Source organism: Panulirus ornatus, chromosome 17 (genome assembly GCF_036320965.1).
Source record: "Panulirus ornatus isolate Po-2019 chromosome 17, ASM3632096v1, whole genome shotgun sequence".
In the NCBI taxonomy this organism is placed as follows: domain Eukaryota; kingdom Metazoa; phylum Arthropoda; class Malacostraca; order Decapoda; family Palinuridae; genus Panulirus; species Panulirus ornatus.
In genome coordinates, this window is record NC_092240.1 from 11,088,603 (window position 1) to 11,115,000 (window position 26,398).

General features: G+C 40.1%; 1 protein-coding gene across 1 annotated transcript in view; it reads left to right on the forward strand.

Moving 5' to 3' along the window:
* The window catches only part of LOC139754559 (nephrin-like), an 894,341-nt gene that overhangs the window by 800,111 nt on the left and 67,832 nt on the right, over positions 1–26,398 (forward strand). The window contains exon 11 of the mRNA XM_071671918.1: positions 9,993–10,129. Coding sequence (XP_071528019.1) covers positions 9,993–10,129 — 137 coding nt within the window. The remainder of the gene's footprint in view (positions 1–9,992; positions 10,130–26,398) is intronic.

A 26,398-nucleotide genomic window follows, 5' to 3' on the forward strand; every position in this document is an offset into this window, starting at 1 on the left:
AGCTTAACTGTAACTGGAGGTTAAGTGAGCTTAACTGTGACTGGAGTTTGAATAAGCTTAACTGTAACTGGAGAGTGAGTAAGCTTAACTGTAACTGGAGGTTGAGTAAGCTTAACTGTAACTGGAGGTTAAGTGAGCTTAACTGTGACTGGAGTTTGAATAAGCTTACCTGTAACTGGAGAGTGAGTAAGCTTAACTGTAACTGGAAAGTAAGCTTAACTGTAAATGAAGGTTGAGTAAGCTTAACTGTAACTGGAGAGTGAGTAAGCTTAACTGTAACTGGAGAGTAAGTAAGCTTAACTGTAAATGAAGGCTGACTAAGCTTAACTGTAACAAGAGGGCGAGTGTACTTGATGCATTATCAGCTGTAATTCTAAGTAGCCACAACGGTCTGTTTCCTCGATTCACATTCCCATGAGAGACAGTCATGTTTACGATCCCTTCCACTAATACGAACGCCCTTACAAAAAAAAGCCCTCACCCCACACCCTTTATGGTCTATCGCTGCCTGCGTTCCTCTGTCTTCCCCTCCGTTCCTCTGTCTTCCCCTCCGTTCCTCTGTCTTCCCCTCCGTTCCTCTGTGTTCCCTCCGTTCCTCTGTCTTCCCCTCCGTTCCTCTGTGTTCCCTCCGTTCCTCTGTCTTCCCCTCCGTTCCTCTGTCTTCCCTTCCTTCATCTTCAGTGTTCCGTTTTGGCAGCCCATGTGTTTCAGGACAGATAACAGCTTCTGCCTCGAATTCATATACCATCATCTCTTGTCGAGCGTCCTCCAGCCACCTCCTCAGTCAGTTTAGCACTGTTCATTCGATACAATCCAAACACTTTAGCTCTCTTTTTGATCGTTCCTTTACGTTTTGCCTGAAAAATAAGATGAAAGAGACTTTCCTTAAAAGAGCGATGTTGAAGTCGCCTCGGAAATTTTGTACACTTTATTTATGAACTTGTTACAAGCCTGAGAGATGGGAAGTCAATGGTGCTTGATGACCTACTCCATTAAGTCAACACTAGCTTTTGTTTCTACTTTAATGTCTTCGGATACGCTTTGTTGGTGCCTTTTGTGATGTATCATAATAGATTGTCGCTTGTACTTTAAAGCCTTTCAGTACGCTTTTTACCTCTTTGTCTCGTCTTTTTTCCTCCGACTAGTTTAAAACTAAATCATAACTGGATCCTGGATTTTTGTGATATATTTCGTTCGAGTAAATCATTTTGAGTTCCGTTTTCTATCGCTGTGTTTTGGTTATTTTTCTACTGTGATTTTTTTTCCCAGGATGTATGGGTAAACCTGAATAGCTTGTCCTGTGATATTATCATTAGGTATTATATGGGGTAATGATGTTAATAACAAACTATAAGGGTGAACTATGTATATGGTTTCGCCAGGAGTTTCGGAACTATGAGCGAAGCACGGGTGACCCTGAAACTGGTAGGAGGGTCTTCATTGTTAACATTATCTACGTCACAGATCGTAAACAAGAGCAGTTCGGGAGGAGAAGGTCGGTATTCCTGTATACGATCGTTTGATGATTTATCATATGAGATCTCTGAGCTCGTGAGCCTTCAAATATTGACTGAAATATATCCGTTATTATAGATACTATTAAGGAATCATTGTCTATATATATATATATATATATATATATATATATATATATATATATATATATATATATATATATATATGAGAAGAGTGGGAGGTGGGCTGTTTAGAAAGGGTAGTGAGTGGTGGGATGAAGAAGTAAGAGTATTAGTGAAAGAGAAGAGAGAGGCATTTGGACGATTTTTGCAGGGAAAAAATGCAATTGAGTGGGAGAAGTATAAAAGAAAGAGACAGGAGGTCAAGAGAAAGGTGCAAGAGGTGAAAAAAAGGGCAAATGAGAGTTGGGGTGAGAGACTATCAGTAAATTTTAGGGAGAATAAAAAGATGTTCTGGAAGGAGGTAAATATGGTGCGTAAGACAAGGGAGCAAATGGGAATTTCAGTGAAGGGCGTAAATGGGGAGGTGATAACAAGTAGTGGTGATGTGAGAAGGAGATGGAATGAGTATTTTGAAGGTTTGTTGAATGTGTCTGATGACAGAGTGGCAGATATAGGGTGTTTGGGTCGAGGTGGTGTGCAAAGTGAGAGGGTTAGGGAAAATGATTTGGTAAACAGAGAAGAGGTAGTAAAAGCTTTGCGGAAGATGAAAGCCGGCAAGGCAGCAGGTTTGGATGGTATTGCAGTGGAATTTATTAAAAAAGGGGGTGACTGTATTGTTGACTGGTTGGTAAGGTTATTCAATGTATGTATGACTCATGGTGAGGTGCCTGAGGATTGGCGGAATGCGTGCATAGTGCCATTGTACAAAGGCAAAGGGGATAAGAGTGAGTGCTCAAATTACAGAGGTATAAGTTTGTTGAGTATTCCTGGTAAATTATATGGGAGGGTATTGATTGAGAGGGTGAAGGCATGTACAGAGCATCAGATTGGGGAAGAGCAGTGTGGTTTCAGAAGTGGTAGAGGATGTGTGGATCAGGTGTTTGCTTTGAAGAATGTATGTGAGAAATACTTAGAAAAGCAAATGGATTTGTATGTAGCATTTATGGATCTGGAGAAGGCATATGATAGAGTTGATAGAGATGCTCTGTGGAAGGTATTAAGAATATATGGTGTGGGAGGCAAGTTGTTAGAAGCAGTGAAAAGTTTTTATCGAGGATGTAAGGCATGTGTACGTGTAGGAAGAGAGGAAAGTGATTGGTTCTCAGTGAATGTAGGTTTGCGGCAGGGGTGTGTGATGTCTCCATGGTTGTTTAATTTATTTATGGATGGGGTTGTTAGGGAGGTAAATGCAAGAGTCTTGGAAAGAGGGGCAAGTATGAAGTCTGTTGGGGATGAGAGAGCTTGGGAAGTGAGTCAGTTGTTGTTCGCTGATGATACAGCGCTGGTGGCGGATTCATGTGAGAAACTGCAGAAGCTGGTGACGGAGTTTGGTAAAGTGTGTGGAAGAAGAAAGTTAAGAGTAAATGTGAATAAGAGCAAGGTTATTAGGTACAGTAGGGTTGAGGGTCAAGTCAATTGGGAGGTGAGTTTGAATGGTGAAAAACTGGAGGAAGTGAAGTGTTTTAGATATCTGGGAGTGGATCTGTCAGCGGATGGAACCATGGAAGCGGAAGTGGATCATAGGGTGGGGGAGGGGGCGAAAATTTTGGGAGCCTTGAGAAATGTGTGGAAGTCGAGAACATTATCCCGGAAAGCAAAAATGGGTATGTTTGAAGGAATAGTAGTTCCAACAATGTTGTATGGTTGCGAGGCGTGGGCTATGGATAGAGTTGTGCGCAGGAGGATGGATGTGCTGGAAATGAGATGTTTGAGGACAATGTGTGGTGTGAGGTGGTTTGATCGAGTAAGTAACGTAAGGGTAAGAGAGATGTGTGGAAATAAAAAGAGCGTGGTTGAGAGAGCAGAAGAGGGTGTTTTGAAATGGTTTGGGCACATGGAGAGAATGAGTGAGGAAAGATTGACCAAGAGGATATATGTGTCGGAGGTGGAGGGAACGAGGAGAAGAGGGAGACCAAATTGGAGGTGGAAAGATGGAGTGAAAAGGATTTTGTGTGATCGGGGCCTGAACATGCAGTGAAAGGAGGGCAAGGAATAGAGTGAATTGGAGCGATGTGGTATACAGGGGTTGACGTGCTGTCAGTGGATTGAATCAAGGCATGTGAAGCGTCCGGGGTAAACCATGGAAAGCTGTGTAGGTATGTATATTTGCGTGTGTGGACGTGTGTATGTACATGTGTAGGGGGGGGGTTGGGCCATTTCTTTCGTCTGTTTCCTTGCGCTACCTCGCAAACGCGGGAGACAGCGACAAAGTATAAAAAAAAAAAAAAAAAATATATATATATATATATATATATATATATATATATATATATATATATATATATATATATATATCACCAAATCATAAGAGTAACTCAAAATCACCCTCACCAGATATTGTCTTTACCTTTAGAACACAGTGTTATCCCTCGTCTGAAGGAATGGTTGACCCTTTCATTCATCAGGCTCTTTGATAACGTCTCTAATCTTCATTGATTACTATACTTTACGTCTCGGATCCTATCCGTTTATTTGCATCACATAAACTGTGGCTTTTAGTACGGTTCCATCATACCTACCTCAACTCTGTCCTTATTACAATTTCAACTTGCGGGTCCATGGAATTTTTCGCCTGTCTTTCCCTCGAAATTTATGATCGTGGCATGACATTTCTTCCGGAAGATCACTTCATTTGACGGAATCTCCTTAACCCATTTACCTAGTATAGGTTTTTGACCGTAAGTGACTTTATCCTGACGTAATCTCCATTTAGTAATTAACCCAATAGTGCTTTTTTCATGTTGCAGGTTCCAATCATAGACAAAAGTCCACATGAAAGCCGGGCCTTAATTAAATCTACAGAGGATTATGAAAAGATGAGACTTGGAAACATATTGAATAATTTTGTAGGACGGTGAAAAACCTGTCTTTTGAAAAGTGCTAGGTCATAGTTATTGGGAAAGACATGAGAAGGCAGAGTTATAAAGCTTTTCGAGGTGTGGAGAAAGAAACAGTTATCAAAACGGCCCACCCTTGAGTTGCCAATTGCCACACAATAACACACTTTAAAGCAATAATCAACGTTAGCCAATAACCCAACATAGGTGTTTGCTGTGTTTTTTCTATTTAACGTTTCTCATGTCCTCTTGTAAGTTAACATTGTCTAGCATATGTTTCATATTCTTAAACCCACAGTATATACTTAGTTTTCTAGACAGGCTGCATAGGTTCGAATCCTTGTTGCAGCAGCCGTTCCACAGTTAACCTAGCTGTTCATCTTCCCCAAGAGGAACAGAGAAGGGGGCCAGGTGAGAATATTCCCTCAAAGGCCCAGTCCACTGTTCTTAACGCTACCTCGCTAATTCGGGAAATGGCGAATAGTATGAAAGAAGGAAATGTATATATATATATATATATATATATATATATATATATATATATATATATATATATATATATATATATATATATAAGATGGACTTGTTTGAGTCATTCAGTTGCTGGCGCCCTCTCAGTTAATATATAAAAGAAGACACATAAACAGACTGATAGATATGTAGACAGAAGACAAATAGACAGACATGGGCAAACAAAAGTTCATTAACTTCTGTCGAATTTTCCATCCACTGCATCGTTACGGTGATTAAAAGAAATGACACTATCTTAATTGTCGCCGTAATTACAGCAGCCATTGATTTAAAGTTTGACAACAGATGCAGTTTCCTGCTAATGATGTATTCAATGAAGCCAGACTAACTGCCTCATTGAGTCCAATTTTTTTTTTGCAGAATTTTTACCACATTTTCTTTGCACGGGTCATTGCGCTTCCATTGATGCCACTGTAAAAGTGATACTTATGGTGGATCTGTGGGTAGGATTTGGAACAATAGGTCTCGAGTTCTTTTTATTCATAAACACTTCCTTTTCTTTTGTTCATACGTTCTACAAGAACACACACACACACACGTTACCGCGGTCTGTGACGTCGTAATATGTACACTTCTCTGGCACGATGGAGAACAAACTCTGTCTCGCTTAATCTTTGTCAGTCCGTACGTCTGTGTCTTGTCCTCTGTCTCGTATGGATGTATTGTATAATTTTTCCTTTAGTTTTATCGTTTATGTCTCGTTCCTTTCCATACGTCATCCGTCTTCATATATATCTGTGCATCCTTACATTTCCTCAATCTGTCATTTCTGTGTCTCCTTATAATTCCTCAAGATGTTTTGATCTGTTTCTCGCCAATTTTTTTTTAAACCGCTTCATATACCTTTTTCTTCTCATTCTCTTCGTCTGTGTCTGCCTTTGTGTCTAACATCCTCATATATATATCTCTTTCTCCCTTAATTAGTCCTTCGCCATTTGTTCTGTATCTCATCATTCCTTCTCTGGTCCCCGTGTTCCCTCACACGGCACATTTCTTCCTCAATCCTTACATCTGGGTGTGTCCCAAGGCGTGCCCCTGTCTCTCTATCTGTTTTATACGCCAGCGTCCATAAGGTAACTCTTAAGAACTACCCTATCACTAAGGAAGCTCGACGCGGAACTGATCCGTGAAATCACACTCGGGATCCTAATAGAAGATCCTAAACCTGTCGGCCAAACAAGAACATTTCCAACGGAGTCGACATCATAATTTCGCCTATTTTGCCGCGCGGCCGTCCCGTCCTCCCCATGTCAACAAGCCTCTCTGGTATTCAAAAATCACTCGCTTGCTTCAGCTCATTTCCATGAAAAAGCAATTTCACGCGCCTTCCATCTCCCTGTGATGGAATAGTCATTCCCTCTATCGCGTTCCTGATAACCCAAGATTTCTTAGACTTCCCTCTGGTAATTTTCTTTATTTTTCTTTAAGCTTCGTATCTTTATGCTCTCTAAGAAATCATCGTTATACATCATCGTTCATATTTTTATCTTAGCAGAACTAATTTTCCAGATGAACGGCTTCTTTTTATTAGAAGACCAAAAATGAAGTACGGTTAGACACCAAAAATGACTTCTATACTTTGATAGAAGTTGCCCTTCAAGATATGTATACAAGAAGAGTATTCTATAATATACACGTATAGAATATTCTATTAACATATGATACTTTTACATCGAGAGAGAACACTTGACTACACTTTTCCCAGGAAGCTTAGCCTGCAGAGAATCCAGTCCAATGTACGATTTGGAAACTTGGACACTCGAAAGGAGCCCTACATCTGTCTTCTCTTCCAGGAAATAAAAGAAAATACCTGGCTGGATTAATAATGGCTGGAAGACGTAAATCCAGGAATGGAGGTTAGTGGGGGAGGGAGATGGAAACGACTTTGTTTAGGTAGCTGGAAGTCAATGTTCTTAAGGGGAAATATAGCCCCGGGCAGTAATGAAATCCTGATGGGATTAAAACTAGCGAAAATGATTATGTGAATTGGAGCCGTAATATGATAATTTGTGCTCATTCGCATGATAACTTTCATCCGTATTCGATATTATATATATATATATATATATATATATATATATATATATATATATATATATATATATATATATATATATATATATTCCTATGAGTCCACGGGGAAAATGAAACACGAAAAGTTCCCAAGTGCACTTTCGTGCAATAATCACATCATCAGGAGAGACACAAGAGAGATATATAACAGTCAGTTGATATACATCGAAGAGACTAAGCTAGGACGCCATTTGATCATGCGCAAAATTGTGATCCTTTCCAAAATATATATATATATATATATATATATATATATATATATATATATATATATATATATATATATATATATATATATAGAGAGAGAGAGAGAGAGAGAGAGAGAGAGGAGTGATAAGCCACGTTTACTGAGGGTATATCATTGGGATTTCCAGCCTCGTCAAAGAACACCCCCCCCAACTCCAAAGGAGACCATCCCTCCCCAGGTACTGGAATGTAGCGCAGTCTTGGAGCTGCCTGGAAAGTGAGGTCCTGGGGAACACCAGGAACCATCTCTGGGTCAATTATACATACAGAAATGCATAATCCATCGGTGGCCTCCTTCAGGGGGGATACCTTCACCTCGCCCTCCGAGCCTGTTTGTGTGCCGAGGCTTTTGAGATCAAAGTGGTGTTGCGTCCGCCTGTGTATTGGCTGCCACTTCGGCGCGGGGGTTGGAGCAAGAGTCCCCGCCCCCTTAGGGCCCTTTGACTTCGGATGGCGAGCTGTGTCTGCCTCTTTAATTCGTCTCTCTCTCTCTCTCTCTCTCTCTCTCTCTCTCTCTCTCTCTCTCTCTCTCTCTCTCTCTCTCTCTTAATTGTGTAAACTGGACAATCGTAGTTTCTCATCATTCCCAGTCACACTTCTTGCTTCCCTACTCTTCCCCTTCACCGAGATGATCTTTCTTCATTCTCCTTGGCATCGTTCACAGTTTCCTCAATGGGGAGATGTCTGTCTTTAAAGGCTTTTCAGCTCTTCCTCGGCCGAAGACCATGTCAAACCTTCCCCCACCCCTTAATCTCCACCTCCCCCTTCACTAGCGTCCGTCCGTCCGTCGTGTGTACGTCCATCCGTCGTCCAATGTCAGTCTTGCGTCCGTCTTATGTCCGTCCGTCGTACGTCCGCACCTGATGTCGTTAGGTCTGCGCGCGGCATGGTCGTGGTGGTCGACCATCATCAGTCTTCTAACTTTTCACATTATAATCCGCGCCTCCTCATCCCCTCCTCCCCCCCTTCGTGAAACCGCTGGGCCCCAATTTGAACCAAGGCTTATCAAGGATGGTTCTGTGCTCGGTCGGTCGGTCGTTTGTCACAAACTACTCCTTTTGTGGCCAACACCCCACCCCGGACACCCCCGCTTACGTAAAGTAGACCATATCATTACGACAGATTTCTTTTTTTCTTAACCAAGGTGTAAGAACGTGTGTTCGTTTGAAAGGGCCAAAAATTTTGCCTTGGATTCGCACCACACTTACGTGATGGTGACTCAAGGTTTTCCATGTGAAATAGTGAGGATTATCGAGATCTGATTAAGTACCAGGAAATGGATTATATTTTGACTTGAAAAATTCCCCTATGAGCGATTCAGGACTCGTGTGAAACTCCAGCTTATGAAAGTGATTATTTGTACATATGTTTATTTGTCTGTATGTTGTTTTATGTTAGCTGAGACGTCGCGGGCAACTGAATGCCCAAACCAAGGCTATCTCATTTAGGATATATATATATATATATATATATATATATATATATATATATATATATATATATATATATATATATATATATATATTATAGCCCTAAGGGAGGATGAACAGCTGGGTGACATTTCTCATGCCTTCAATTTTCCCTCTTAAGATATTCCCGTTTTCTTTATTTCTGGTTTCCTAGCGTCTTTCATGAAAATATATCGAATCTTCGTTCCATATATTTTGTTGCCTACATTATTGTTTTCATAACCTGAAATATTACTCCTCTCTTTACCATTGATCAATACTTCGTCCCTCTTCATCTTTATGTCGTCTGCTTGGCATTCCATTTCTCTCTCTCTCCACTTCCCTCCTAAAAACTTTTCTCCATCTCTTCTTTTTTTTTCTATTCTGTTCCTTTTTTCGTCCGTCTCTCTTGGACATTTCAGTGGGTGAGTAACGGCAAGAGGATTCCTGGTGCACTTGAATATATATATATATATATATATATATATATATATATATATATATATATATATATATATATATATTATCAATTTATATCCTAGCCCATTTTCGTCTCTCTCTCTCTCTCTCTCTCTCTCTCTCTCTCTCTCTCTCTCTCTCTCTCTCTCTCTCTCTCTCTCTCTCTCTCTCTCTTATAGAGCACAGAGAGTTACAGGACTCACCCCTTCCCAATTTCTAATAGAGCACAGCGTACCTAACCTTTCTGATAGAGCATAGTCTCTCTCAACCCGAACCATCCTACAAATAGAGCCACTGTATTTCTTCCCCTAACTCTCTAATAGAGCCATTTTGTCTGTCCTGCCTCTCTAATAGAGCTACTGTGCGTCTTCCTTAACTCTCTAATAGAGACACTGTCTCTCCCCTCCTTGTCTGTAATAGAGCCATTTCATCTGTCCCATATCTCGAAGAGAGCTACTGTACGTCTCCCTGGATTCTCTTACAGAGCTACTGTCTCTCTCTAACTATCGAATAGAGCCATTTTGTCTGTGTCTTTCCTAAACTCTCTAATAGAATCGCATAGATACACGGGCCACAAAGACCCAAGGCCCAAGCGAGGAGGAGAAGGAGGAAGAGGAGGTGGTGGTGGTGGTCTGTGGCCTTGAGAAAAAAAAAGAAAATGCAGTCCCCTTAAAAGCCGTAGAAAACGGCATGCGTTTCTCCCATCCCCTTTTCTCACCCACACTCTCTAATAGAACCCCCTTGTATCTTGTCTCGCCCAGGTACACCCAAGTGGGTCTCCAGAGCACGCTATACTACACCCCGAAGACCGAGAGAGACTACGGGACGCTCCTTTGCTTCGCCATTAACGACGTTGGAAAGCAGAACGAGCCGTGTTCCTTCACCCTCATCTCTGCAGGTGAGTTGGTCTTCTGGAGGAGGCGGGAGGATAGACGAGAGGGGGTGACGTGAGAGGAGGAGGAGGATGAGGAGCAGAGGAAGAGGAGGAGGAGGAAGAGGTGAGAGATGGGTAAAATGCTTTAGATGGATTGGATATGACTGATTGGGCGAGAGTGGGGTGGTGGGGGGTTGCTGTCAAACAGGGGGAAGAGAGAGAGAGAGAGAGAGAGAGAGAGAGAGAGAGAGAGAGAGAGAGAGAGAGAGAGAGAGAGAGAGAGAGGTTTCATATTGCACAGAGATTGAAAAAAAAAAAAGAAGCGAGGATGGGACTCTTAAAACCATTATGTAAAGAATGGAAATAAGGACGAAAGAGGACAGTGATGCAAACAATCATTGTACAGCTTATGTTGTTTGCTTTCGTGTACTGTGATAAATTACCGTGATTGTACAAGTAATGTTGTTTACCTTCGTGTACTGTGATAAATTACCGTGATTGTACAACTAATGTTGTTTACCTTCGTGTACTGTGATAAATCACTGTGATGTATCTTTATGCACTGCTAGTCATTATTCTCAACGAGTCGTTACAATGGTTCTCCGTATTACAGGAATCTATAAGATTAGGGTTGTTATAGAATGTAGTGATTGGCTAAGCAGATACATAGGCATTGGGATATGTACGTGGGATTTCAGTTCTTGTGGAGAATATTTACTTTGTGTGTGTGTGTGTGTGTGTGTGTGTGTGTGTGTGATTACTATTTGTCCCGTTTCTAAGCCTTGTATATAAGTAACCATGTCTTTACTCATATGTGGATTAACACACACACACACACACACACACACACACACACACACCAGCCTAAGCCAGGTACCCATTTATCAACCTGCCCGGAAAGGAAGATGAACAGTAGGGCTGCCTGTGGGCCAGCTACCTAGTCTAAGACTCGAACCTGGACAGACCTCTGCGTGAATTATAGTCAGTGCCATTATCCACGGAAGCCTGGTGGGTGTAATTACGCTCTGGTAATTACCCATTTTGCGCTGTATGGTGATGGAGTTTTTTACACTCATGAGGGGCCCCATTTCTTGAACATTTCCTTTAATTATACAACTTAAAGTTCTGTATGGTGTCTGCATACTAAGCTTTCTTTAATTCAATTCCACTTATCCACAACTATGATACTAATAGTACTTCCTTACGTCTTTTCTATCAAGTTTGTAAAATGGATCGTGAGTCTTTTTTTTTTTAGGTGTTTGTAGACTTTGTTTCTCAGAACTAGGAACGGGATCTCTCATCTTCGTTGTTCGAGGGAAGAATGAGGTAACGTAACGGTCAATCCTCGTATGGGACAGTGTCTCCATACCACATAAACTATGGGAGGCAGCGGCCGTGGACGTCTGGGATGGGTCTATACGAGCGCATCTCTGTCTGATGTGAAGTGATCAGAGAACATCATGTCTTTTCCATATGAACATACATTCATATACAGGTAGTATTTCCTCATGATGCATAAATATAAGTAACTAATAACTGATAATTGTTTCTTCCATAAAATGAATTATTCGATAATCATATTTAGATCATAATAGCACAAGCTGTGGTTAGAGACTATAAAATCCATGACCTGATTAATCGTAATTGTAAATAAACTTCCTTACTCTAATTCAAGTACGTCTCGCGTGTCATTAAGTTAATTATAAAATATCGTGGTTGTACGCTCGCTGGAAACAGGCTGTGCTCATTCGCCCCTCGTTTACTGTACTTTCAAAACTACCATTATGACTTGTGGAAACTTGCTATGGACGTTTACCGAACAAATGGTAACAGTTTCTGGAAGTATGCTAGTGTGTGTGTGTGTTGTGTTGTGTGTGGTGCGGTTATCATCAATGGTTTACGTAGAGAGAGTTGTACACTCGTGTTGGCCCAGTCTCTTAACCTTGTATATACGTACTATATCTTGCTTATACGTACTGTGTCTTACGTATACGTACAAATGTCTTAATCTTACGTATACATACTATGTCTTAACCTTACGTATACGTACTATTTCTTAATCTTACGTATACATAATAATGACTTCACCTTACATATAGGCATATATATATATATATATATATATATATACATATATATATATATATATATATGAGTCCACGGAGAAAATGAAACACGATAAGTTCCCAAGTGCACTTTCGTGTACTAATCACATCATTAGGGGTGATGCAAGAAATATATAAGTCGGCTGATATACAACGAAGAGACGTAGCTAGGACGCCATTTGGTAAACACACATCTTGGACAATCACGTGTTTACCAAACTGCGTCCTAGCTATGTCTCTTCGTTGTACATCAGCTGACTTGTATTTCTTTCTTGCATCTCCCCTGATGATGTGATTATTACACGAAAGTGCACTTGGGAACTTATCGTATTGCAGTCTCCCCGTAGACTCGTAGGAATATACTTGATCACGCGCAAAATTGTGATCCTAATATATATATATATATATATATATATATATATATATATATATATATATATATATATATATATATATATATATACACGCATCCCAATTTATGCTAGGTTCGCAATCATCGACCACCCCTAAAGGGGAAGATGAACAGCTTGGTTGGCTGTTAGGCCGGCTAGCTTCTACATGATTCGAACCCAGGCACATTAAACTGTTGGGTCGTACAGCGGAGACTCGTGTGTGTGTGAATAGTTTATAATCATGACATTACAAGTCCTATCACCATAAATTTCACAAAGAAAGTAGCTCATTATTGAAAAACCTTCCAAAGCAATTTATCGGAGTATCCTGTCGATTCTCACATTGGACAATATATAAAGGAAATTATCTGATAACACGGACCAACAAATATCCACCTTTTGAGAAGAGACAAATAATAATTTGTCGATTACATTTCTCCGCTAAAAGCAATTACTCCTACGCCGGTCCTTTAAGGGAAAAATTACATTTAGTTCTGCGAAAGAAAAGCCATCAATACTTTTCTTTTTTTTTCCGTTCATTCTTGGAATCTAACGATGCAGTATATTCAATATTGTAATCACGAACTAATCTAAATGGACATGCAATCGCTACACTGTGCTGCATGATGGTATAATGACAGGTGAATTTGACGACTTGCTCCTTGAATCGCATTGGTTGATTAGTTCTCACCAATAGGCGTAACACCAATACATCTACTTTCAGCCATGATTAATAATACACTTTGTAATGATCACTGAGCATCGCGTCCACTTCATCTGGCATAGTTAACGGATCTGTAAATGCTGGAGTGCATATATATATATATATATATATATATATATATATATATATATATATATATATGGCAGCGGATGGAACCATGGAAGCGGAAGTGGATCATAGGGTGGGGGAGGGGGCGAAAATTCTGGGGGCCTTGAAGAATGTGTGGAAGTCGAGAACATTATCTCGGAAAGCAAAAATGGGTATGCTTGAAGGAATAGTGGTTCCAACAATGTTGTATGGTTGCGAGGCGTGGTCTATGGATAGAGTTGTGCGCAGGAGGATGGATGTGCTGGAAATGAGATGTTTGAGGACAATGTGTGGTGTGAGGTGGTTTGATCGAGTGAGTAACGTAAGGGTAAGAGAGATGTGTGGAAATAAAAAGAGCGTCGTTGAGAGAGCAGAAGAGGGTGTTTTGAAGTGGTTTGGGCACATGGAGAGAATGAGTGAAGAAAGATTGACCAAGAGGATATATGTGTCGGAGGTGGAGGGAACGAGGAGAAGAGGGAGACCAAATTGGAGGTGGAAAGATGGAGTGAAAAAGATTTTGTGTGATCGGGGCCTGAACATGCAGGAGGGTGAAAGGAGGGCAAGGAATAGAGTGAATTGGAGCGATGTGGTATACCGGGGTTGACGTGCTGTCAGTGGATTGAATCAAGGCATGTGAAGCGTCTGGGGTAAACCATGGAAAGCTGTGTAGGTATGTATATTTGCGTGTGTGGACGTATGTATATACATGTGTATGGGGGGGGGGGGCATTTCTTTCGTCTGTTTCCTTGCGCTACCTCGCAAACGCGGGAGACAGCGACAAAGTATAATACAAAAAAAAAATAATATATATATATATATATATATATATATATATATATATATATATAGAGAGAGAGAGAGAGAGAGAGAGAGAGAGAGAGAGAGAGAGAGAGAGAGATGCATGATATATAGAAATATATATTCAGATACGTTTCATTGTAGATAGATGATACATAGACAGATATATTTAGATACGTTTCGTTATAGATAGATAATAGATGATGTATAGATGAATATATTTAAATACGTTCCATTAAATACTGTAGCATAATGAGCACAAATGAGTTTTCTTTTGGGGGGCTTTTTTATTAATTCTCAAACACATGTTCATTGTTCTTGAGGAAACTGGAGGAGTAAAGTTCTGAAAATGGCACTTAGGGGGTCTTTACTTTTCTCCAGCTTCCCCGAGAACAAAGAGCATGTGTTCAGAAGTTAGAAAAAGCTATGAAGAAGCTCATTAGTGTTAATTATGCTATGGGCTATATAATGAAACATGTCTGAATGAGAATATCGTGCATAATTTTACTAATATATATATATACATATATATATATATATATATATATATATATATATATATATATATATATATATATATATATATCCAATAGAACCCCTTCAAATATATCGCTATCGACTACAGATAACATTTTTATACATCTTCGTACAAAGTCAATGCATAATGAGCTTTCCAAAGTGTCTATCTTATCGACAAAATCGCTTGGTATCTTACTGATAAAGACATAATTATTGAGAATATATCACTGTCCAGTGTGTGTGTGTGTGTGTGTGTGTGTGTGTGTGTGTGTGTGTGTGTGTGTGTGTGTGTGTGTGTGTGTGTGTGTATGCGTGTGTGTGTGTGTGTGTGTGTGTGTGTGTGTGTGTGTGTAGAGCTATTGGAAATCTGACACCCTCACCTTAATAGACAGGTTACATGTTCTTTTAACAATGTAATCATGCAATGGCCACATTGTCGTCTGCTTGCAGACTTTATTCTCTTGCTATTTCAGTCGATGTCCATTTTACATTACGTCCTGTAGATATAATGAGCGTTGACTATCATAAAAATAGTTGATCACATACATAGTTTCTTTTTATGGTGTTAGAATACTAAAATCGTGAGGTATTATAACTTCTTTATTCTCTTCTTCCTTTTATCACTCTTATTTTACTTATCTTAATGTCTGGAGTATTATCTTCTCTCAATTTTGTTTGATATTCTATAGCCATAGGATTAAATCATTTCTTTTCCTTTGGTTGAATTATTATTCTTTCATATGTTCATGTCTGATCTTTGGTATGCAGTTATTTTCTCTCATGGTAACTTTCTCTGTTTGTTCCCTATCTTCCTATCCTCTACTTTTACTGCTTCTCATGTTTAGTGATCGGTCTTCAAGTTCGTCTTATGCTTATGTTCTTCTGTCGTGGTGTCTTCCCTTATCATCTTTTGCCACACTCCTCTCTCATGTAGACTTAAGTTTGTATCATCACTATTCTCTCGTGATTTCAAGTTGCTTCCTCTCATCTTCACTATCCTCTGTTATTTTCTTAACCTCGTATTTATTACTTTAAGATTTTCGTCTGTACTTTTCCAGTTCGTTTATCTTATGTAACCAGATCTCTCCTTTGAATCGATCAAATCCATAGGTCTTTTCTTGAGCACATCAGCCATTGTACATTCTCATCTCTCCGACGACTTTGGCACAATGTCCATCAACCTTTTTTTCCTTAAAAAATCTGTCTCCCTTCTGGTATCCATTCTCTTTCACTTTATCTATAAACCACACTCCCGCTGTGCAGTGTATTCCAAGACTCCCCAACCCGCACCACAAGGGGGGAAAAAAATGAAAAATGAAAGCTGCGGTGGAGCTGTATGTCTTGGGTATGCACGTGCTTGGCGTTATTCAGTGCTAAGATGTGGGTGAAAGCTTTTGGGGGAAGAGGGACGACTTGCCCAGAAATATCTCTATATTGTATTCTGGCCCAACGTAGCCCTCTGTATCTTCCTTGGCAGGCTGTGCTGTGTAGGCCCACAGGCATACACGGGCGCTTAATTTTTTTTTCTCTTTCTTCTTTTAATGTATGACTGTTGTTTTACCTGTCTGTGCTTTCAGTCATGAAATGGCAGAAGATGGAAAAGTTCATGGAGGGAGAAAAACGTAATTGTATTGAGGCTGAAGCCCTCTTTAGCCATACCTCTTCTTCATCTACCCCCCTCCGAGGTGATCATTGCTTGTCAAATGTACTTTTGATGATTAAACCCTCTGGATAATTGATTATCTCTCCCCCCGCCCCCCCCCCCCCCAATCACCACCTTGGCCTCTATTCTCTATTGCCGTAGAACTTATGAACATCATAATGTATGCTGTTTGCATTAGCCACGTCCTCAATCGCCATATTCCATGAAACTATTTATTCATGCACTGTACAATTTTTTCTTTACATCTTTTCTAACCAGTTTCTCGCTCCATCCCTTTAATCTTTCGTCGAGCTGTTGAGCGTCCACGTCATCGACCTGTTTTAAGAATTTTAGCTTATGACTCGGATCACCCTTTACTTTTCTCTCTTCTGAGGGGAGCAAAGTCAAATCCTCTAGTGTTTACAAGCAACTCAGCTCTCTTTAAGTCTGGTGTGTGTGTGTGTGTGTGTGTGTGTGTGTGTGTGTGTGTGTGTGTGTGTGTGTGTGTGTGTGTGTGTTGGGGGGGGGGGGTGGGGGTGCGCTAGATTTATGCATGCAAACGATTAGTTGGAGACCTGCTCTTATTTGCTGTAGTATGAAAACACGTTAGTATTAAAGAGAATGCGTAGTATGTAAATTCGGGCGTAAACACATGCTTCCCGCTGTGCGTAAATGGCGTTGTTGTTGGTCTTCGCCAACAGTTGTAAAAGATGCTCACATCAACAGCTAATCACCACGTCTAATCCTTCTTCGAAATTGAGCTACTAAGAATGGTCTCTTTAGTCCTCTCATATAGACGTCCTTTAAAGTCTCTAAAGTAACAAAGTCTGCACTATATCACTATAATTCATTACTTTTGTCCATTATTTTTTATTATAACTTTAATTGCTGAGATCAGTTGTACACCATTCCCTCTAAATGCTTAATCCTCCCTCCCAACCAATAACACTTCGTCCCTTGTTCTACTTCAAGAACGTTTTTACCACCAATTAGGCGAAGGACTTTGACCTCGACAGGATTGTTAACACACGGAACGATCGGCCAATCAGAGTAGTTGAAAGTAATATTGCAGATACGTTTAAGAACAGGCTTGATATATATATATTTCGCTTCAAGTTCACGACTTTCATTATTTTCGCCCCCTTAAGTCAACATGGACAATTTGCAGGTTCTTCTCTTTGAATTGTCTTCATGCCTTCTAGTATGCTTTCTAACTTTCTTTACCTCACTGATCTGTGAGTTTCTGATATCCTCACTGATCTGTGAGTTTCTGATATCCTCACTGATCTGTGAGTTTCTGATATCCTCACTGAGGCTTACAGTTTCTGATATCTTCCACTATCACAATTAGCCTCGAAAGGACCCAGTGGTCTGTTGCTGTTTGAATTCCTTTGTGTTTGAGATCATCATCCTTAAGATCCCTTACTCTACTTCCTGGCTATTTACCATAAACCCTTGACATTTTAAACCCTATTCCCTTTAATCCATTTTCCACATAACCACCCTTCCCTCACCACCCTTCCTAATTCCTGAACCGAATCCCACGAACACTTAACCCATATCGACTCCCTTAACTTAGTCCTTAACCTACAACACTCTGGTCTCGCTGTTCAAGTCCTCCTCCAAGTTCTAGATTAACACTCCACCTGTTCTTCCCGTTGTACTGACCAGTCCCTGTCTATACATGTTAGGAATACAGGAACGTGTATGTGTCCTCCACCAGTCCCTGCCTATACAGGTTAGGAATACAGGAACCTGTATGTGTCCTCCACCAGTCCCTGTCTATACAGGTTAGGAATACAGGAACCTGTATGTGTCCTCCACCAGTCCCTGTCTATACAAGTTAGGAATAGAGTAACCTGTATCTGTCCTCCACCAGTCCCTGTCTATACAGGTTAGGAATACAGGAACCTGTATGTGTCCTCCACCAGTCCCTGTCTATACAGGTTAGGAATACAGGAACCTGTATCTGTTCTCCACCAGTCCCTGTCTATACAGGTTAGGAATACAGGAACGTGTATCTGTCCTCCACCAGTCCCTGTCTATACTGGTTCGGAATACAGGAACGTGTATCTGTCCTCCACCAGTCCCTGTCTATACAGGTTAGGAATACAGGAACGTGTATCTGTCCTCCACCAGTCCCTGTCTATACAGGTTAGGAATACAGGAACGTGTATCTGTCCTCCAGGAGACAAAAACTCGCCGTGAACCATATTGTGTTATCTGGCTTTAACCTATGTCCTCCAAAGCATTTCCTTCTCCCATGTTCTCCAAGCCCCAATCTCTGTCTCTCTCTCTCTCTCTCTCTCTCTCTCTCTCTCTCTCTCTCTCTCTCTCTCTCTCTCTCTCTCTCTCTCTCGTGCACCTCCTCGTCCCAGTCCCTCCCATGTATCCTTAATCCGTTTTTCTTTTTTTCTTTTTGTCTTCAGCCCTTGTTTCACCACTTTATGATCCCCCCCTCCCCTGCAAGCAAAATTACAACAGTGAACAAAGGGTTAGAGAAAATACTTACAGCTCTTATTAAATTTCCGAGGCAGCACTCGTGGTGTGTGTGTGTGTGTGTGTGTGTGTGTGTGTGTGTGTGTGTGTGTGTGTGTGTGTGTGTGTGTGTGTGTGTTTCCCCGTCGAGAAATATAACGAGCGGTCGCTCGTATTTTCTACTGGTGAAAATTATTTACAAAACGCGCTTACAGGGAGGAAGAGAGAGAGAGAGAGAGAGAGAGAGAGAGAGAGAGAGAGAGAGAGAGAGAGAGAGAGAGAGAGAGAGAGAGAGAGAGAATTTCTACATATATTAAACCCGTCAGAGGTGAGGTTTCACAAGGAACAAAGAGACTGGCAATGAGCGAGGGTTCTAGATTTTTGAAAAGTTTTATCACCGTGAATTATATAACACGACCATCCTTGATGCATAGAATTATTAGATTTTATTTTTGAAAAATAACTAAGAATTATCGGACAGGATTTCTTTACGTAATGATAATTTAGTCCAAAGCTAAATTATTTTCTAATATTTGGGTGAAAAGATGAACTGAGGATATAAATGAATTACCAACTGAGGATAGAAATGAACAGTATATTCAGGATTTAAATGAATTATTGATTGAGGATATGAATTAATTATCAACTGATGAGATAAATGAATGATTAATCCCCAGAAGGAGGGAGACAACCAGATCATAAATACTCACATTAATCAAAATAATGTTCAGTGTTCTAACGAAGAGATATGGAACAAACTACTGAGCAATATTACTGTACACAGAGGGAGGAAATGTACAGCGAGTACAAGCGACGATGCACAGAAAGATAGAGACTTTCTGAGTAGAACAGGAGAAAGGAAACACACACACACACGACACACACACACACACACACACACACACACACACACACACACACACACACACATATATATATATATATATATATATATATATATATATATATATATATATATATATATATATATATATATATATATATGGGGTCCTAGCTTCGTCTCTTCGATGTATATCAACTGACTGTTATATTTCTCTCTTGTGTCTCCCCTGATGATGTGATTATTACACGAAAGTGCACTTGGGAACTTTTCGTGTTTCATTTTCCCCGTGGACTCATAGGAATATACATATATATAATATATATTTCAAAAGTACCTACCTACCAATTTCACCTACTTAACAGTACCCAACGCCTCACACGCTGGGATTTTGCTAAAATGACTGGGCTAGTGCATGAAAGAGAGAGAGAGAGAGAGAGAGAGAGAGAGAGAGAGAGAGAGAGAGAGAGAGAGAGAGAGAGAGAGAGAGAGATGCAACGAGAGAGAGAGAAAAAAAAAAGGGCAAATTATGTGTTGTCTGTGCTACACAGTGACACGGTTGGTCGAAGCAACTTGAAGCTGCACACTCGAGCTGTATATCCCAGAGCGAACCATGTAAATATCCATGTATAATAGACTGTGAGCTCGAGGCTTGGTCTGCACCTTCCCTGGTAGGAGAACTGGTTAAAGAAAATAGCTAATGCACCGGCTTCGCCGCCCAAATGATGGGAGGGGGTGAGTCGACTGGGGAAGATGTTCATGGCGATGTTGGAACGAAAAGGATAGGTGATGGAAGGCTCTTGGGAAGACTGCAATCTTCCCTCATTGGCAGACGATATAGATGGTCTGGGTACAAGACTATATATAAACGATAGATACTATAAGGTATTAAATCTATAGGAAATATAGATACTATAGGATATATCTGTAGGAAGCATTGATACTATGTTATATAAAGTTCGACTACTTTCTAGTATAAATCTAAGGAGAATATAGATGCTATGGTATATAAATCTTGAGAAAATGTACATACTGCAAAATGTATATAACTCTGATGTAAATCCATACAAGATAGGAATACGATAGATATAAATCTATAGAATATAAACCTCCGCAAAATTTATATACCGCAGACGTAAATCCATGGAAGATATGAATACGATAGATATAAATCTATAGGATGTATAGATCCCAAAGATATAAATCCTTAGAATACATAAATATCTTACCCATAATTCTATAGAAATTCGGCAAGATTAATGTTTCTCTTCGTCCTCTTTACCTTCCTCCTGTTTTTCTTATATGTATCTTGTTATGTTCATTATATGGTATATAGTGAAGGGGGTTTGCATTGTTGATTATGAAATTAGGCACGGGATTGCCTGGTTCGAATCTCGGGCACGGCCGTCGGACTACAGTCAATCACAGCTGTTCATCCTCCCCCTCGAGGCTGGTTGATAAATGGGTACCTTGCTGATGCTAGTGTGTGTGTGTGTTAGTGTATATATATGTGTGTGTGTGTGTGTGTGTGTGTCTTAACTCACTACAGTGACTAAGTGACGATAAGTTATAAAAGATCTGGTTGCATATATCTAGTATAGATATAAGTGTCTGAGAAAAGTGGTAATGAAAAGTGTAAGTGTCTGGTCCAAAGCGACATAAAACTGATGGACTGGAAAAGGGGGGCATTAAAACAAGTGCCTGGGGGCCCTAGTGGAGACTTTGCAATGTGTGTGTGGGGAAAATACCACATGAAATCGTACCTAGTACATAATGTGATACTGTAATACTGTTCATATTATACATAACAACCCAGGGAGCCGTTTCATTCAACTCGCAGCCACTGCTCACACAGCAGCTGGGTAATTTCCTAGTCGTAAAATTATGAAAGTGGATTTTTCTCTTTCAACATAGCATGCTTACACACACACACACACACACACACACACACACACACACACACACACACACACACACAAGGCCTGTGAAGTATTCATTAATCTCACTTGAAATACAACTTCTATATTTTCCTTTTAATATAATTTTCTCTAACTGTGGATCTTAAGATTCTATTTGCTATTTAGATTAACAGCTTCTTCGAGTACATCCCACTTTGATCAAGATGAACTGTGTATTTTATGACACCTTTAAAAGAAAGACTTTTGTAAGCTCCTCCTTGACTTAATTCCTCGAGGACGTAAGGTCACTTTGGCTGGCGGATCACCCTGGTTCTGTTCACTTTTTTGGGGGGTTCTGTCTTGGGAGATGCTGTAATACCTCGACCATTTCACTTTCCCCTAAATATCCAACTTAACTTTCTCTATAACCAGGAAGGATTTAAAATCTCCTTTCCCATGAGGTGTTCCTTTGTGAGTTGGGCCCTTAGTTCTATCAACTACCAGGGTCATTAAACCCATCAGCGCCAAGAGGCATGCACCATCCACTGCTGCTGAAAGTAGCGCAGAGCCTTGAGCCTCTAGAAAGATATCCTAAGTGACGAAAAGGATTCTTTTCGTTGAAATTAGTCGTAGGGTTATTATGGGAAAAATACATATACATACACATCATGAACATTTTCTATCATGTAGGACCCAACTACCATGTAAGTGTTACCATATATTGGCAACGCCTTTAGTCTCTCAGGGATCCAGGCAGTGGATAAGTATGTAGTTTTTCATTTCATAATGGTCCCCTTGTTACTCCAAGCTCATAGTACAGGGATACATGAGGCGCTGTAACACCGTGTTCAATTGTGCAGTCTGATGCAGATGGGACCCATTGCTGTCTCGTGGTATTACCACTGGAAATTCCTTACAGTGGTCTCTCTCTCTCTCTCTCTCTCTCTCTCTCTCTCTCTCTCTCTCTCTCTCTCTCTCTCTCTCTCTCTCTCTCAATTCTCTGGCCGATCGCCTTCTCTTGGGGAGAGAAGTTCCTTCTCGGTGTGTGTTTATCAGATACGAGTTCACTCTTGAGTTCACTCAATTCATCCGAAAGAACATTTTTGCTCTGTCACTACACACACACACACACACACACACACACACACACACACACACACACACACACACACCCTGATATGTATTACAGTCTCTCTCATTTATACAGTTGCACAGAACGTAGTGTCATATATTCTATGTGAAGAGGGAAGGATAAAATCCCTCCTTTCTCCTTCAATTACTGTGTTTTCTTTTTTTTTCTTCTCCCCTATCCATTGAATTGTACTGGCACAGCTCCTGTCTTATCTGTCGAGTAGATTCTAAATCTAAGTGAAGGTTACTCTTTGTAGGACTAAAAGATATTTAGATCACTCTTATTAAGATCCTTAGATAGGACTGAAAGATGTTAAGGTCACTCTTAGTAATTACTGTCCATAGGATATTACAAAGGTCACTTTAGGTAAAATCCTTAAAAGGCCTAAGACATTGTGGGTCACTCTTGGTAAATTACTTAGACATATCGGGGTCACCCTTGTAAAATCCTTGAATAGGACTATAAGATATCGGGGTCACCCTTGTAAAATCCTTGAATAGGACTATAAGATATCGGGGTCACCCATGTAAAATCCTTGAATAGGACTTTAAGATATCGGGTCACCCTTGTAAAATCCTTGAATAGGACTATAAGATATCGGGGTCACCCTTGTAAAATCCTTGAATAGGACTATAAGATATCGGGGTCACCCTTGTAAAATCCTTGAATAGGACTATAAGATATCGGGGTCACCCTTGTAAAATCCTTGAATAGGACTATAAGATATCGGGTCACCCTTGTAAAATCCTTGAATAGGACTTTAAGATATCGGGTCACCCTTGTAAAATCCTTGAATAGGACTATAAGATATCGGGTCACCCTTGTAAAATCCTTGAATAGGACTTTAAGATATCGGGTCACCCTTGTAAAATCCTTGAATAGGACTATAAGATATCGGGTCACCCTTGTAAAAATCCTTGAATAGGACTTTAAGATATCGGGTCACCCTTGTAAAATCCTTGAATAGGGACTATAAGATATCGGGTCACCCTTGTAAAATCCTTGAATAGGACTTTAAGATATCGGGTCACCCTTGTAAAATCCTTGAATAGGACTATAAGATATCGGGTCACCCTTGTAAAATCCTTGAATAGGACTTTAAGATATCGGGTCACCCTTGTAAAATCCTTGAATAGGACTATAAGATATCGGGTCACCTTGTAAAATCCTTGAATAGGACTTTAAGATATCGGGTCACCCTTGTAAAATCTTGAATAGGACTATAAGATATCGGGGTCACCCTTGTAAAATCCTTGAATAGGACTATAAGATATCGGGGTCACCCTTGTAAAAACCTTGAATAGGACTATAAGATATCGGGGTCACCCTTGTAAAATCCTTGAATAGGACTATAAGATATCGGGGTCACCCTTGTAAAATCCTTGAATAGGACTATAAGATATCGGGGTCACCCTTGTAAAAAATCCTTGTACTAGGACTATAAGATATCGGGGTCACCCTTGTAAAATCCTTGAATAGGACTTTAAGATATCGGGTCACCCTTGTAAAATCCTTGAATAGGACTATAAGATATCGGGGTCACCCTTGTAAAATCCTTGAATAGGACTATAAGATATCGGGGTCACCCTTGTAAAATCCTTGAATAGGACTATAAGATATCGGGGTCACCCTTGTAAAATCCTTGAATAGGACTTTAAGATATCGGGGTCACCCTAGTAAAACCCCTAAATAGGACCATAAAATATTGAAAAACTTAAAAAAAGAAAAAAAAATCATGACAATACAATGATAATTTATTAAACTAACTCTTTCTCTAAATGTTTCAAATTTTGTCCCTTTTTTTTATGTATACACAAGTTAGAGTGAATATTTCAGTGGGTCTGTGTAAAAGGCTTGAAAGAAAGAGTCCATTTGCATAATTTTACGAGAGGAAAATCAAACAGTTAGTGTCCAGCGAGTATCTTTACGTGCGGCATCGCAAAATACTCCCTGGGCTCTCTGTAAACACACTGGCATAAAACAACACAATTTATAACTCCATTTCTGTCTCGTGTGGTATTCCTCCTCTCACTTAGGTCCAGAGGAAGTGATACTCTCGCTTGACATTATCTCTTTTTTTTATCCATATATTACATATTATATTTACCTTTTTCATCCTTGTATCACATTTTTTTTTTTCCATGTGATCTAAATTTTTTTGGGGGTAATAGGTGTATATATTTGCTTTCTCCTGTTCTTTGTTGATGCAGTGTCGCGTGCACTGAAGGTCTTATGAAATACAGTTAATCTTAACTCAGAAGATATGCACTGTCTCTTGTTCATGAAAGGACAAATACCTGTGGTAGTACAATACATGGTTTGAGAGGAGGATATTCTCTCTCTCTCTCTCTCTCTCTCTCTCTCTCTCTCTCTCTCTCTCTCTCTCTCTCTCTCTCTCTCCCATACAACTCGTAAACACGTGCAGAACTTGCCCCTCACCTCCCCCAGACTTCCCTTACGGGGCTTAACTGCATTTGAATCCTCGTATTTCCCACCACTCTATCTATAACATCCCAGAGCTGCTATGGACCACGAGAAACCTATCGGAGGGAAATGCCTACATTAGAGAAGTTCTTTGCCCACCCGAGAATCTCGTTCATTGCGCAGCTGGCGGTTCTTTTGCCCGGGGGAGATTTACTAAGGGGGACAGATTTACTAAGGGGGGACAGATTTACTAAGGGGGGACAGATTTACTTAGGGGGATGTTACAAACTCCTGCCTCCCTTTGCGTCAAGGGAGTGCGGGCTCTTGGGATTGCTATGCATTGGCACTGTTGTCTTGCCACTGCCAAGGCCCCCTATCTACATAGCTTGAGAGTTGATCGATAGAGAGATGGGTTATATATATATATATATATATATATATATATATATATATATATATATATATATATATATATATATATATATATATATATATATATATATTATCCCTGGGGATAGGGGAGAAAGAATACTTCCCACGTATTCCCTGCGTGTCGTAGAAGGCGACTAAAAGGGAAGGGAGCAGGGGGGCTGGAAATCCTCCCCTCTCGTTTTTTTTTTTTTTTTTTAATTTTCCAAAAGAAGGAATAGAGAAGGGGGCCAGGTGAGGATATTCCCTCAAAGGCCCAGTCCTCTGTTCTTAACGCTACCTCGCTAATGCGGGAAATGGCGAAGTGTGATTATATATATATATATATATATATATATATATATATATATATATATATATATAGAGAGAGAGAGAGAGAGAGAGAGAGAGAGAGAGAGAGAGAGAGAGAGAGAGTTGCATAGATACACAGACCTCAAGGTCCAAGTCAGAAGTGGTCTGGCCTTAGCGCTCAAGTTAGAAACATAAAATATCTTAAAAAGGTCACAATTGCGTTTATAAAAAATTTCCACCCGACCTTACTGCTGATCGTGGACACAGTTGCTGTCATGTAGGATTGTGGGACAAAGTTGATAACGAATGCCAAAAGAGTCTCTTTTTTTTTTTGGGGGGGGGGCAGGGGGGGGGGGGGGGGCAGAGGAAGTAAAGGAGAAAAAATAGAAAATAAGAATTTCTTCTTCCACCACCTCAACAGTTCCCTTTAATTTTCTTGAAAGCAAACGTTTATTGTCTTTATGATAATATTTTCTATCATTTTTTTTTTCTTCCTCACAACGCAACAAACTCGACTGAATAGTTTTAATGCT